The 15,769-nt window shown below is 29.6% G+C and overlaps 1 protein-coding gene across 5 annotated transcripts in view; it reads right to left on the reverse strand.

Moving 5' to 3' along the window:
* The window catches only part of LOC111642376 (AT-rich interactive domain-containing protein 3A-like), a 43,805-nt gene extending 36,712 nt beyond the window's left edge, over positions 1 to 7,093 (reverse strand). Inside the window, exon 1 of one of the 5 annotated variants that reach the window (XM_023388721.1) lies at positions 6,668 to 7,093. In XM_023388721.1, coding sequence (XP_023244489.1) covers positions 6,668 to 6,703 — 36 coding nt within the window. In that variant the 5' untranslated portion in view covers positions 6,704 to 7,093. Of the gene's footprint in view, positions 1 to 5,883; positions 6,083 to 6,334; positions 6,558 to 6,667 lie in introns of those variants that run through there. The other 4 variants (XM_023388738.1, XM_023388730.1, XM_023388751.1 and 1 more) reach the window with 4 other exon arrangements.
* Positions 7,094 to 15,769: the final 8,676 nt, after the last annotated feature.

Raw genomic sequence — 15,769 nt, forward strand, 5'->3', positions numbered from 1 at the left:
GTGGTCGAAAAATTCGTTGCCTTCTCAAACAACGTCTTTCGGCTCTTTCTAACTCTTCGATAGCGATAAGAATTGCGTATCCGTCAGCCATTTTTACTTTCGTGTAGCGATCTCACATGCTCGACTCAACGTGAGTAGCAACTCGCATGGTGAGATGGGAAAGAACGTGAGTTAGAACTCGAGACTACCAATTTGACGTCAGTGTGTGAGATGGTACCACGTGACACCTTCAACACGTTGGGAGTTGTAACACGAAAAACTCGAGACTAAGGCCCCTGAACGGGGTCTAGTTTACCGTAGAAAACCCTTCGGCAGATAGCCTGCGAGATGCGTTGTTTTATAGAAACAAACATAATCCGGAGTTTTCACTGTATATTTCAAATAAAAACAAATATAACTTAAAAATAAAAACAAATATAACTTGAAAAGGAAAATTCAATGAAAAAGCTATTAAATAATATAACATTTCTAAGTTAAATCAGTTATGTATTTTAACAACATCGTTAAATCAGTTGTTTCAGTTATGTATTTTAACATATTCGTCATACATATTTCTTTTCATGATTACTAAGGACAAATCTAAGGACTTAGTAATCATGAAAAGAAATACGCATGCCAAATTGTTGTTAATTTAAAATACAGTACATAACTGAAACACAATGCATGACTGCGTACTCACGTGCTCTGGAGAGGCTGCAAACATGAATCAAACGGTTCGCTAACACACCCCTTCCAAAAGAACTGGGTATGACGAAAATAGTAATCAACTCCTCGTCGGTACCTAGGCTCTTCGGATTTGCCAAGACACAAAAAAACCGAAAAAAGTATAAGGCCAGTGGTAGATAAAGGAGGTTCACCTACAGTAATATCAGAAAGATTAGTCAAAGACTTTATTAACACACACTTGCCCCCACACCAATACAGCATTAAACAGCCGCTAGAGCTGCTCCATAAAATGAAAAATATGAAACCACAAGAAGGAAGATATATGACAGTATTAGATTTCAAAGCATTATACCCATCCATCAAACTAGAGCCATGTTTTTGCCACTTAAGAGATTTCTTATTAAACAAAATCAAATATACAGAAAAGAAGAGAAAACAGATACTAGAGCTGGCGCATCTAACCACAAATTCGTCGATATTTAACTTTAAAGGAGTTACATATGCTCAGCAGAAAAGTATAGGAATGGGAAGTCCAGTAGCAGGTACTACATTATGTGAAATGGTATTAAGAACGTTAGAGAACACCATCACACCGAAATATGCAATGTAAATCGTACTATACGCACGATATGTCGATGATGTATTTATTATATGGAAAGTAAAACCAAAATTACAGCAATTCATAAAGACATCAACGACAACAAGTTTGGCCTAGAGATTGAATTAGAACAAGAGAATAATAAAATTATACATTTTCTGGATTTAGCAATACAAATAGACAACAGAGGAGATATAATCACAAAAGTTTACAGAAAGCTTACATACAACCCTTTGTTTATACCGTGGAATTCACATGACCCAGCGACGTATAAACTTGCAGCATTCCGAGCGCTCATTGCAGGAGCGCATACACACTGTAGCAAAATGCAAGATAGAAATAAAGAGTTGCAATATATCAAAAAGCTAGCAAGGCAATTTGGGGTTAATATTAAGACACTAACTAGCAAAACAAAAACAGGCAGAAACGAGCTGAATATAAGAAATAAAATAAAAGAGTATACAGTGATGAAATACAGGGCCCTGCTAAACAATGTCTACAAAAGAATAGGAGCAGCAACAAACAAAAAAATAAAAAGAATAATTTACAAAAGGAATTCAACAGTTTATCAAATGTTAAGTTTTTAAAAAATTTTTAAAAAACGCATTTATCGTTAATACAAATCTGTCACCATTCGATTTCGTTTGTTCTTGATAAAGGTCATTAAAGATGACCGAAAACATTTGAATTTGCTAATAAATATGGCTGCAGTTTATAAGGTTTTTGAGTAGTGGATCTTTGGTATAAAATGCAGTCTACGAAGAGATCAACAATAATGTTTAAAAATTAAGGATAAGATTAGATTAAGTTTGAAAAACAAGTTGACAAAACGGATCATGAAAGAAAACGTCGCATATCTGACCCATACGTTTGAAGCGCTGTAAGTGAACAACCAATTACCTATCATAAATATTTACAATGGACTTAATTTAAGGCACGCCGTCAGGACCGTGCGAATGAGAAGAAATACTTGTAGTAGATAAGCTATTTAGAGATTAAATGAAACCTTTTTGAATAGATAAGCCAATAAGCGATGCTGATATTCACCTGTGTAAAACAACAAACAAAACGCAAAGAATCATGAAAGCAGTGAAATTCTGTGGTTGTGCACTTACGCTCGTTTAACACGTTGAAATATCGTCTTAACATTTTAAAAACCAAAACAGTTATAAAATAAAAATAAATAATTACGAGTGATCATTATTATACTTTGGATGATGAGGCTAAAGCTCGGTATCTAGATAAGCAATTTGATCTGCAATTTCTTCAGCAACGATACCACAAAATGGCCTGAAATTATTCTGCTCGACTTGCAAGGCTACTTTATGGACATAACCTGCTATTATACAAAGCAACCATTTAAAAATTACAAATCGTTGGACTGTTATTATTATTTATTAAGTAGAAAAGTGCTCCAAATATGATATTATGAAGGCATACACGTGGTGTGGCATACTAAAAAGTTTTTACATAAAATACTACAGTCTGGACAGAGTTTAAAATCATCACGTAGAAGTGAGAGAAGTTTCCGACGAGAGATATTAACGATATAGCGAATGCAATGACTTCAGATTATGACCAGCGTTGCCACAATGAAATTTCAAAACGTACTGAAACTCCTTAAAAAACTGTACTATTTTCCTTCAAAATGTATTATTTCTATGGTTGGTTACTTTTAATATTAATTAATATACCATCATACTCAATTTTTGTGCTTATTTAAAATTCATATTCAAATTCATACTTTGTTAAATATGAATACTGTAGAACATCGATTATCCGGACCTCTATTATCCGGATTGTTCAAAATAAACAAAAATTTTACGAATTTGCTGATTTTCACTTGACGAATTACGATACTGTTTACGTACGTGATGGAATACATAACTTTTTTTGTTTCAGCAACATCTCACCCAGCAGAGTGGTCGTAAACTCCTAAATATATTTTGCGTCATAATAAAAATATAACTTGACATACGTATTTATAAATAATTTATATTCAAATTACATCATTTCTATGACCAAGGGCGGCGTATGGGCAACGTGGGCCCCACCTATGCCTTGCGGTCCGAGGGGTCTCGCGCCTCGAAGATTTATGCATTATTTAAAAGTCGCGAACGCGACGAAAAAGTTTTACNTATTAGACAAAAATTTATTTATCATCCGACGCTAATGAGAGCGGCACTTAAAAGAAAAAGTTAAAAGCATTTTCTTCAACTGTATCATTTTATAACCATTAATGATTTTCGAAATTTTTGAAAATGATGTCATCACCGGTTATTCTATAATATACTAGAAAAATGAATCGGTTATTAGACTAGATTTTCTGCTTTTTTCGCGTGTATTTTTGTGGATAACCTCCCTTTACAGATGGGAAAAATTGTTTTGCATAAACAGTAAATGGTGAAAAATTAATGAAAATTCTTATAGAATTTCAAAAACATGTCATTGGTCAGATTGCTAGAGGCTACATCTCCCTCTCCGGAAGAAGGCGCGACATCTGTTTACTGAAACAACTCAAATTACCTTACCGAATAGCTATAACACAAACACGATAGAGAAAGATTTCTAGTAAAAATCATTGGAAATATTATAATAAACCATATCTATAACACTGTTTAACTAATCAACTTTTAATCCGTTCAGTTAAGTTCCGTTTCAAATGTGCTCTTAATTAAAATTTTTGAAGTAATTTTGAAACGTTCCTTCACTCCTATAGGCTATTCTGCCGGGGATTTAGAAAATATCAATTTCTAGGAATTTTCTACAATAATGTGTAATTGAAATGCAAATTTATAATTATGTACATTTCGAGATAAAATGTGCGCGTTTTTTTTCTTTACAATTTTTTAAAATTAGCCAATAGAACGAAAAGTAATAAACGATGTCACAACGGAAGATTTTCTCATTATTTAACATATTGCAATAGACAATTAACAATTTTTTTTTCTATTTTGTTTACTTCACGTTATTAATGACAATATTATTTTTATAAAGAAATAAAAATCAAACTGTCATTTTTCTCCCTAAAAATCGAAATCAATTTGCATAAATGGGGAAGAATTATCTGCATAACATCTTAAAATATTCAAATAATAAATCGATCAAAATCCTAATCTTAACGATAACATTATCTAAAGTTTGGTAGATAATTTTGAATTAATATTTACAGGGGAAATAGCATTTGTTAACAATTATCGAATTTGATTCGAAATATTTTTGATAGATTAGAAAAATACTATAAAACACTTATCTTTAGGAAATTAAACCAATGTCTAAACTAGAAGAAAAAAATTAAATTATATATTCTGAAAACAAACTTAAAATTACTGATAGAGACAATGATAAAATTAGTTTTCAGTTCTGTAAGCATGGATTTTATCACAACTGTTTTGCATATTTTTATATATCTTTTAAAACTTCCATAAATTTGTTTTGCTATCTATAATTTTAATGTTTGCATTTTGCAAGTTTTCCAGTAAATTATTGCACAATATCCTAAAGTTAAATTTTTGTCATCTGCTACTTAAAATTAACTTATTAAAATAAACAACTTTGTTTCATTTAAGAGCACTGCTACTTTTAAATCGTTAATAAACAAGCTAATATTTATTATTGCTTTCAAACTTTTGGCTTATTAGCTGAGAGTTATTTTTTTATTTTTTTGCTTCTCCTTTTCATCCGTTAAATTTTTTAATGTTTACTTTTTTTTTCTCTCCTCTCTTCAGAAGAGATTCCAAATATTTGGCGCCACAATGTCATTTTATTTTTAACAGATATGCAGGATGACTAATCATATATGAAAAGATAAAATTGATAGAATGATTTCTAACAGAGTTATTCTGAAAATGGCCTCAAGCTATTTTAAATACAAACTAACAACAATTTATCTATCCAAATCAGTTTTATCAGCATTATAAAATAATTACAGATAAACTGTTTATTATTATTATTATTGATGAGTCAAAACTCTTCTTAGAAAACTTTTATTTTTTAAAAAAAATAAATTCCTGAATTTAAAGAATAAAACTTGATCTAAACAAACTTTCATGATATATCTACTATTAACCATAAAATGACGATGAACGTATTATGAGACTTTTATTGCAGTTTCTGGAAATTATTAATTCTCGCAGCAGGACTACACCCTTTCATTTATGCTAAAGTCCATATTAAATTTAGTAAACTGACGATAGTCAATCCTCTTGTAGTGCTGTTTAAGTCGTTCATGTTGATAGAATCGAGTCAGTGGGGGGAGAAGCGGAAAAAGTTTTAATGAACTAAGCAGAGATGATAGAATATATAAGAAAAAAAATATATAGTTTCTCTGCCACTGGGTTCGAATCCTTATAATCCATAATGGGATTAAGTTAGCTGAAAACACGATACTCTTACTTACTAATAGAGATTAACCTTATTTGGAACTGGGGCAGCTTTGGTCTTCCTATTTCAGTTCCCCGATTTTCGAATGACACATCACTCTCCGAAACAAAAATTCCCTGATTTTAGTAGTGTTTTACTTACAAGTTTAGTTGTATAAGAATAAGATTGTCGGTGAACAATCCAACATAATTCAACATAAGATCGTATATGAATTTGAAAAATAAAAATGTACATACATTAAACGATGCTATTCAGTACTGATTTGTAGTCTTCAATAGCGATTTATGATCTATGAGTTGGCAAATCCGGTTTTCTATCGTGTCACAACTTAATAAAATACATTAGAGGTAAATCTATGCAAAATAGAAACCACCCAAAACACATTCCAGGCATTTATATCATCGTTAGTTGTTTACAAAATAATTAAAGTAATAAATTTTATATCTAGCACTCACCACATCCGAATAATTAATAACAATTATAATGCATCATTTGCATGAAGCGATGAAGTTTTATTACTTTTTTAATTAAAATAATATCGGCGACATATTAAAATGCAACATTTTTAGTAATTACATTAATAATATAATTTAATTTAATATTTCTTGTTTATGGACGAAAACTAAAAACCACAGGTTTTATATATTAAAAACATAAGGCCGAATTATCTTTTAAGTAAATACTTACCGCAATTAATTATAATAAACATAGTAAATTCACTTTCACGATAGCGAAAACTGGACTTTGTACCTAAAAGTAACAGGTTCGAGCGTACTAAAGTTGGATCCGAACATTTGATAACCTCCCAAAATACCCTAATACGGCACGTTAGTTTTTATATAATTAAACTATGCGCTCATCGAGTATCTACTTTTTTATTAAACATTCTTCATGGGAGGAAAAAATTTAGGAACAAACACGTGTCACTACACGTGTTAGGTCGCATCACAAGTGCACTTTCTCTTCTTTTTAATACTTATTAAAGTTACTATAGCTAAGTAATTGGGGGAGCGAACTCACCATATTGCCGTCTACGTCTGATTCCGGCCTGTCCATCCTGTACGCAGGAAGCGGAGCTCTGTTTTTGACACGAATTTTGATTGGTTATGATAAACACCAACACTATAAAATAAAGTAACAGGACAGATGTGCTCAACGCGCGCGTTCACCATCGACTAACATGTGAGACTGGCATCGTCACCGCTATACCCATAGTGCATTTCGCCAGACGTTAACGTCCAATCATTTAGCCAGAAGGAATATAATTGATCGATTTTCTACAAACTATTGGTCGAATTTTCTATTAAAATGGTAATCGCCACATCTTTTATACGAAATTTTCTTCCCGGTTAGGTTCTCTATCGTTTCCATATTTAAATACGAGTCATGTTGAGTTTCCCGCTTCGCGTGGCGGTTCCTTTGAATCGATTCGTCGCTCGCACAACTTTTAAACCCGTTAACTTCCACTCTAGTCGTTTTTAGCGTACAAAATTCTGTTATATAAAAGTATATTGGATAATAATCAAAAGTGGTAACGCTTTTGAGTATATTCCAACTGCGTTTATGTCATTTCAGACGTTGGAAAAGTTAAGCGAAAAGTCTGCAATTAACTCAGTCGCTATCAATTGTCAAACTAAACTCTAACGATTAGGATTTTAAAAGTGTGCTAAGCTCCTTGTTGATGGCTCCGTTTCGCGTCGCGTTAACGAATAATTTACATTAGCACGCGTTACAAACTAGACATATTATTGTTAGAGGAATACGGGTACGTTGATAGATGATATTTATCTAATAATAATATTTTTCGAGTGGTTAACAATTATTTATTTAAATCCATTAAAATATTCCTTGAGTCCGGTTTGCTTCTTAATCTGTAAATATGTCGAATCGAGCATCGGTTAGTCATTTTGCCATTACTCTTGTACCCCCAGGGGTCTTAATATTGCAACAGCAATACACATACCTTCCAATGAACACTTCATATTTTAAATTCTATCCAGAATTCGTCTGGATAATTCATTAATAATCATAAGTTACTTTATCAATTTATGAATTCCGCCTTGATTTTACATTTTGTTAATTCGAAACATTGTTCTAATGAGATTATAAATAATAAATGGAAGTACTTGAGGCGATGCATTTTCGAATCTTCACTTAGTTAAGCTGTATACTCTATTTGTTTAATATAGGAAAACAATCTTGCAAAATACTATCCTATATTAATGCATCGTTTTCTTTTCTTTTTCCTTCCATTTTTTATTTTTATCGATGAAGTGGAGGGATGTTTTTATTATTAATATCTTTATGCATTTATTGTATATTAATTTATTTTGCTGAGTGGATAACGTTTATTATAATAGAAATCCCTTGATGATAATCCCGTTTGTTGTTAGTAGAAATTGATTCGTCTATTGAGATTAACCATTTCCGAGTATGTTAGGCTCTAGGTCACTGAGATGAACCAATTGGTGCATGATTCTACTCGGAGACATACGGTCTGATATTAAATTCGTGTTTTGTACATTTTAATGACCCGTGAGGTTATAATCTAAATTCTGTTGCTGGGTTCACCTCGCGATGACCTATAACTTTCTGTGATTTACTAAATTCCGTGCTCGCTTCGTTTCGTTAGTCATTCCTACTTGGTCCTTACAGATTTTCTCCCCGATTAGGCCTGTTTATATAAAATGTCAGAGTTTATATTTGCTAATTCGATTTTTAAATAAATGCAACGCTTAGAATTAAGCGAAATTTGATGAATAAATTAGCAAATCTGGAAATTCCTCTATTGTAATTCTTTATAGCGTAGCGATGCTTCATTGATGCGTGGGATTTACTGTATCCAAACTTGATTTTTATGAAATCCATTCATCGCAATAATCCACAGAACATGTGTCAGTGATCGTTATCATTTTCGTCTCGGTTCATCTCAGAGATTTATGATGTTTTTTGTATCCGTCTTGGATATAAATCTTAATAAAACAAACTAAGTTTAATTTTGTTTTTCTCTAATCTAATCTCTCTCATCAAAATCTTGATAATAAAATTTTATATTTATTAATACATAAATTAAAACTTTTTAATTATTTTTTGTGTTAATTCAAAATACTTGGTTGTATTTCATGGAGATACTATCGAATCGTACTAATTAATTGATCACGGTGAATCTATAAGTTAGATTAAATCTGAATAGATCGTGTTTATTGAGCGTTAATCTGTGCTTATTGATAAGCACAGATTAACGCTCAAGTAATAAGTAGAATATTAATGAACGAAAGAAAACGAGGACTTCCCATCATTATCTTTATGTCAATTTATCTTTTGGAGGTTAAAAACGCAACATTTTACCTTTCAGAACACAAAAGATGGATAGAAGTAAGAAAAAAAGGCGAGCCAGTGTAAAAATCGTAATAAAACTTAGTAGAATAGAGAGATGAAAAAAAATCTATCGATGACTGACAAACACACCGACTCCTAACAAATGTTTTTTAATGGCTAGCGGGATATTCTCGCCCTTGTGATTGGATGGGCGGAAGAGTCATGACGTCATAAACCTGGATTGACGCCCAGACATAAGACGCCTATTTGTATTTTTGAAGAAGAATAAAAAAAATCTTCGGAGTATTTCTAGTGAGAAACAATACACAACACGCATGACGAGTTTTATTTGTCGGTAAGAAATGCACTTTATGCGGTGTATAAGAGTTCGTATGGATTCCGAAGCTCGAGGTGTATGACCGGTGTATGGTAAAAGGCTCCGACTAGTCGCCCCCTGCTTATAAGCAAACGAATAAACACGACTAATCAACTGACGTAACATGACAATTATCCTATTTTATATCTGATAGATAGCACGATTTTCATAAAAATAAGCATATTAAACTCGCTCTAAATTAACAAGCGTGGCTATTATTACATAATTAAATTTTTAGTTAAAATTAGGAAGGTTTACGACATGTTTTTTTTTGTTCATTGCGACCGTCCTTTGATAGTAAATTGTAAGAAATATGATGATTTTTTTTGGTGGGAACTTACTAAGAGGGAAATAATCTGGTGACAGAATCGTGATTTAGTAATTAACTGGATAATTACGGCGGTGTTTGTATATGTTTTGGGGGGAATTAACCCACAATCAAAAATAAAGTTGGTGAGGGTGAGGTGGGGTTATCCTATGGGTGGTTCTTATTCCGTATGAGATTTAATATGACTCTTTTAAGAAGCGGTGACGTCATTAGTAACAAACAAGCCGGAGATATAACTTTAATGTCTTTTACGGACGAACGTACAACACACCCTTTATTGTAAAAATATTGCTTTCTGTTGGGTTGAATAATCTTTAATCTCTCACGTTTCTCGGATGCTTTTTCTCTAGATTATCATGCTTATTTTCTCGACTTCATTAAAAATTCGTCGGTTAGAAGTTCGACAGTTCTCTACTAGAGATTTTATTCCTTTTTACGGTTTATTATGGAAGTAATCACAATTATTGACTGAATTGAATCGAAACATCCCACTGCACGTCAACTATAATGTTGAAACTATCCATATAACTTACTCCACCTCAAGAAATTACACCAAAAACACCCAAACGAGTTCGTTAAACGTTTCCTCCCTAGAAAATATCACTTCCTTTCTCCCTCCAAGTCTAATGAATCACAAGATCACAACCCTCCATACTTCATGTTTTATTCATTTGATTTCTGTCTCAACCCCAGGTGGTCTTGTAACTAAGATATTGATACGATTTTACACAGCTTGGTAAAAATAAAGACCAACAAATTTTTTCCCCTTTATACTAAAGCTTTACATAGAAAGGCGATAAGATTATGAAAGCATCCTTTGAAATTCTTTAAATAAAAATATTTTTAAATAAATAAAAGCTACATCGCATGTTTATTCTGTGCAGTAAAGCGCAATTCTCAATTATATGAATTATTGCAGATTCATTTCATGCTTGAACATCCAAAACTGCATCCGTGCATCGGAGCAATGATGCAGAGAGAGAGAGCGAAAGTCACCACCCGACTTTCACTTATTGATATAACAGATTACATTGAATGCACCAACCTCAAAGTTAGGATCTTCGATATTTATGTTTTTGATTTATTTTGATTACACAAAGTAGAAAAGGGGGCCTTAGACAAACTAAAAGTATTATTTTACAGCTAATTAAATCTTGATTCCAAGTAAACAAATGCTATCTTCTTTCATCAAAAATATTGGATATTAATACTGACATTTGTAAAATTAATTTTATTATTATTAAAATTTTACATATTGAATTCCACTTTTTGATATTTTGCAACAGTTACTAAATGATATCATATATTATACCTTTAAAGATGATTATATAAAATCAAAATCTTTGTTTATAACAGGAAAATTAACTTTAATAATCGCAATAATTCACCTTTTTTTAAAGGTCAAATAAATCCTATAATGTAAATAAACATGTTTCGAGTGTTGTTAAAAACTATTTACGTGTTCCTGTGCAGTTAAAATATTATTTAGTGGGAGAATTTTTAAAATTTACCGGTTTGTAAACATCTTTTTTTCCCCCTTCTTCTTCTTCTTTTTTCCTAGTTAAAATCATATTTATAAATGAGAGAAAAAACTGGAATTACTTCAAATATTTAAATATTGTGAAGGTGGAAGGTGGGGATGAATATTCTGCCAAGAATTCAGGTTTTATGGGTTAATTTTAAAAGAAAGATATTATTTAGTATCAATCTATAGTTGAAATAGTTGAAAGCGCTTTTCTTAGCTTCAGCCAGTTGTGAGATTCTTTAAATAAATACTAAAATTATTATTTTTTAAGCTAAATCACTTCTGTTTTGGCATGTTTTTTCGTGCATTAAGCATTTATTAATTAAATAAATGTATTAATTCCGTATAAATTTTATTATATTAATATTTAATCAGGAGTTGAAGAAGGTGTTTATAGCTCAATTGCATATCAAATGATCAAAGTAAGAGCTCCATATAATAGTATATATTTTAAAATTTCATGTTAGATATTTTATATAACTCATCATTTACAAATTCGAAATGTATCTTTAACAAAATTTTAATAATTATGTCTATTATTTATGATTAAAAATCGACTGTACGTATCTATATTTGTAAAGATTCTTGCAAAGATATTTTAATTTTATATAAACTAGTTAAATTTTTAGTAGAAAAAGGAGGAATTCCGACATTCAAACAAATAATACACCTATTTTTAGTACTGTTCCTTAAAATAGAATCGCCCTGATAAAGATCAATTGCCAACCTTTTGATGCTCCAAGCTAAGTTTTCTGAGGGAAACGTAAACAATTATATAGAAATTCTTTTGTAAAAAGTAAAAAATAAAATATTTCTATTTTTCATATCAACAAAATATTATAAAATTATCGAAAAAAATAATCCAGAAATTCGCTTAACGCCATCTGTTATTTCAGAAATTAAGTATTATAGATATTTTATTCTCTAAGAAAATTCCCCTCCTTTTTTTTAAATATTTAAAACGTAAGTAAAGTTATTTTCTGTGTTAAGAATTAAGAAAAATACTAAATGCAATTTTTAAACATTTATTCTAAAGAAATGTCAATTAAGGACATTTTAAATCATTCACACAATAGGAACCCACCCAGTAGAGTAGATTGCTGCAGGCATTCAAAAAGCTATTTAGCCTTTTATATTGTTTTATTGAATGCATTTATACGTTTAACTTTGAAAATAAAGTGTAATAAAATCATTTATATCAATAAAATCTATTATTTTCTTTCGAGTTTAATTAGAAATTTCAAATTTTCTATAATTTTATTGGCATATAATCTAAAATTAATTGTGGAATTCTGAGCTTTTGTACACGTTAATCTAATTAACATTGTTTAGAATTTGTATTAATTACTTAAAAGCTTTATAGAAATAAGCAGTCTTCATTTACTTTCAAATAATTAATCTAATTTTCAACAGCAATTATACAGTAGATCCTCTCTAAAAATACTCTATATAATATAATTACATATTATATTTTTTCGTATTCAATTTTATTCAATTTTCCATTTAAAAAAATAAAATTATAACATTAATTAAAGCTTAATTAATTTACTAAAACAAGCAATTTCTTTGAGGAAAAAAAATCATTGTAATTTTAAAAATATTAGGTAATTTATATTAAAATATATGATAAAATTTCAGGGATTTTATCCAAAAATTTAATTGCACAATTATATTTATTTTTATCAATAGTAGGATCCATTTTAAGTGAGATAATTGGGCAAGTTCCAGGATCAGACTTGTTTAGCATTTACTGAATGACAGATCTGATGATAATTACAATTGTTCACATAAAAGGGAACAAATACTGGATATTTATTTGGAATTTTCCTTTGTTAAATAAACTTTTTAAACGATGAAAATAATTTCCTTCGAATTTATTCAACAAAAATAAACGAATTAACACGAAAGTAATGAGGTCATTTAGCATTATTCAATTAATTAGATTTGAAATATTCCAATGGCAAAATGTACAGTACAAGAATAAACTTATGATGAAATAATATCAAATTCCGTAACATAACAACTAATAAATTATAAGTACAATGAACTTGAACATCGTTTGTCATAATTAATTTACAAAATTTTATTTTCGAAACAAAAAGTTTTTCGAAAATATATTATGACAAATGATTAAAAAATTACGAAAAGAAAAAAAATTTCTAAAATTAATTCTTCTTTTTTCTAAATTTTTTAATTATAAAAATTAATTTTAGTAATTCCTTTATGAAGTATTTAAGAATCTTCTTCTGCATCATTTTATTTATAATAAATTTCTAATGTAAAAAATTGCTTGTCGAAATCTTTAACGACTAACATTTTTCATTCATGTTCGAGTTAGTCTTTTGAGAGAAATTCAGAAATTAATTCTATAATTCTGATATAAATATTTTCAGAATTTTTATAAACCAATGTTCATTAAAAAAAAGTAGATAATTAATAAACTTACAAAGAATACAGTTGACGAGTAAAATAAAACAGCAATTTTAACTCCTGTTCGTACCTTCGAGCCACACTTATCAAATCGCTTTCATTTGCAATTTGCTAGAAAATATGGTTTATATTTCAAATTATTAAATTATATTTATACATAAAACTACAGTCGAAAGCTTGGTATGGGACCCAGAGGTATCGGGCCCTTTTGCCCCCTTTTATTATTATTATTATTAATAAATGAAATACGAAGAATGTTCACTAATAAAAAGCAGCCTTAAAGATTTTATTTTTTGTTAGTAAAAATAGCAATAATTTATAAGGGAAGGAACCACTGTAGAGCCCTAAGTTTTCTCCGGACCCACAGAAAAGTCTCTAGTTCCTCTCCTCGACGGTCCCACATAAAACTATAATAAAATTAAATAAAAGCTAAATAAATAAACACGTATTATTCAATGTAAACCTTTGTTTAAAAAATCAATTTTTATACATTTAATAATTTAAATTAAATAATATTCTATTTAAATATTCGTTTAACATAGTGGCTCCCAGGGATATGTAGGCTTGAAAAAGTAAAAATTTAACTTATTTTCTTAATTTTATGTTACAGTGTGATGTGATATTGTTTATTATTGTGTTAAGAAAGCATATATAGATTTCTATATTATACGTTTTCTACTTTAATAAATGTATTTCTATATAACTGATTTTTTGTAATTTTATTTTATTTATTTAAAAACATTATCCCGAGAAGGGGTCCGTGACCTTCACTTGACTGAAAAAAGGGCTCTATAGAACAAAAAAGGTTAAGAACCCCCTGATTTAACACGTGTTTCAAAAATGTGGGTTCCTGATAATGGTATAAACTAATTGTTTCGAATTTTCCCACAGTGTTTACTGAGAAAAAATATCAAAATAGATGACACATAAATTGAGTGACAATATTAAACAGTGATGACTTATATAAATAGAATTAATGGAAAAAGTAAATGGATTAGAAAATCTTTTAATTAAGTAAAATTAGTCTATATTCTTGTTGACTTGTACAAATTTACATGTATTTAGATCTAAAACTATCAAATTCTATATAAATTTATTCGAATAATATCGGATCTTGGTCTTGGAGCCTCAATAAAAATATTTGATGCAGTAGAATTAGTCATTAAAATATATTTGCAAGTTTATACTTCCGGTTGTATAATTTCTTCAATTAAAAAACAAAAAAATATATAATAAAATCGAAATATTTATGAGAATCAAAATTCATAAATCTACTTGAAAGGCAATAAGTATTATAATTGTAATTAGAATTAAGAAATATACACAAATATAAAATTAGGCCCGTTTTAAGTACTTTTGAGATCCCCATAGAATAATTAGCAATAAGTTAAGGCTCCTAGGAAGACCAAGCCCACGCCTTAACGAGTACTTAATGGATTAATACGGTCCAGTGTAAATTTGGATTATTAACACGTAAAAGCTTCTACATTGCAACATTTCCTACCGAAACAACAGTTAAGATTTCAGTTATACCTAACTAAAAAAATTATAAAAATTTTATTAAATTAATTTTAATTAATAAATAATTTTGTAACGAAATAACTAAAAATAGATTTAATGCAAATAACTCATTTGTTTTTGCACTATTAAAAGTAGTCATTTAAAATGAGGTTATTTTTGTATATAGCTTTGTCACAAAACGTCTATTTTTTTATAATAACTCGATTCAAACTGAAAATAAATTTGATAAAATAAATTTAAACGGGAAATAAACAAATAAGTAAATAATTTGAAAAAAATTGTAGCCTTCCTTGATAACATATTGTAGCCTGCTACTTATTATAATATAATGAAACTACAAGTTACAAATAATACTTAGAGAAATTAAAACCTATAATCTACAAATTAAAAATGATATTAAATAAATAATTGTACAAGTTTTTATTTAAATTTCATCTCAATACAAAAATTGTCGCAATGATTTGTCGTTGCCATTCTTTATTGGAGGGGGATATTTTTAAATTTCTTGGAAGTATCCACTAAAAACACAAAAGGAAAATATAGGCCTATAGATATAACATTAAATTGCCTTGGGCTTAAAAACTCAAGGCAGTCTTGTATCTTTCCTTAGTTTTGCCTCTGGGT

This window comes from Centruroides sculpturatus, unplaced genomic scaffold (genome assembly GCF_000671375.1).
Source record: "Centruroides sculpturatus isolate CEXI.00-Female unplaced genomic scaffold, Cexi_2.0 scaffold191, whole genome shotgun sequence".
Classification (NCBI taxonomy): Eukaryota; Metazoa; Arthropoda; class Arachnida; order Scorpiones; family Buthidae; genus Centruroides; species Centruroides sculpturatus.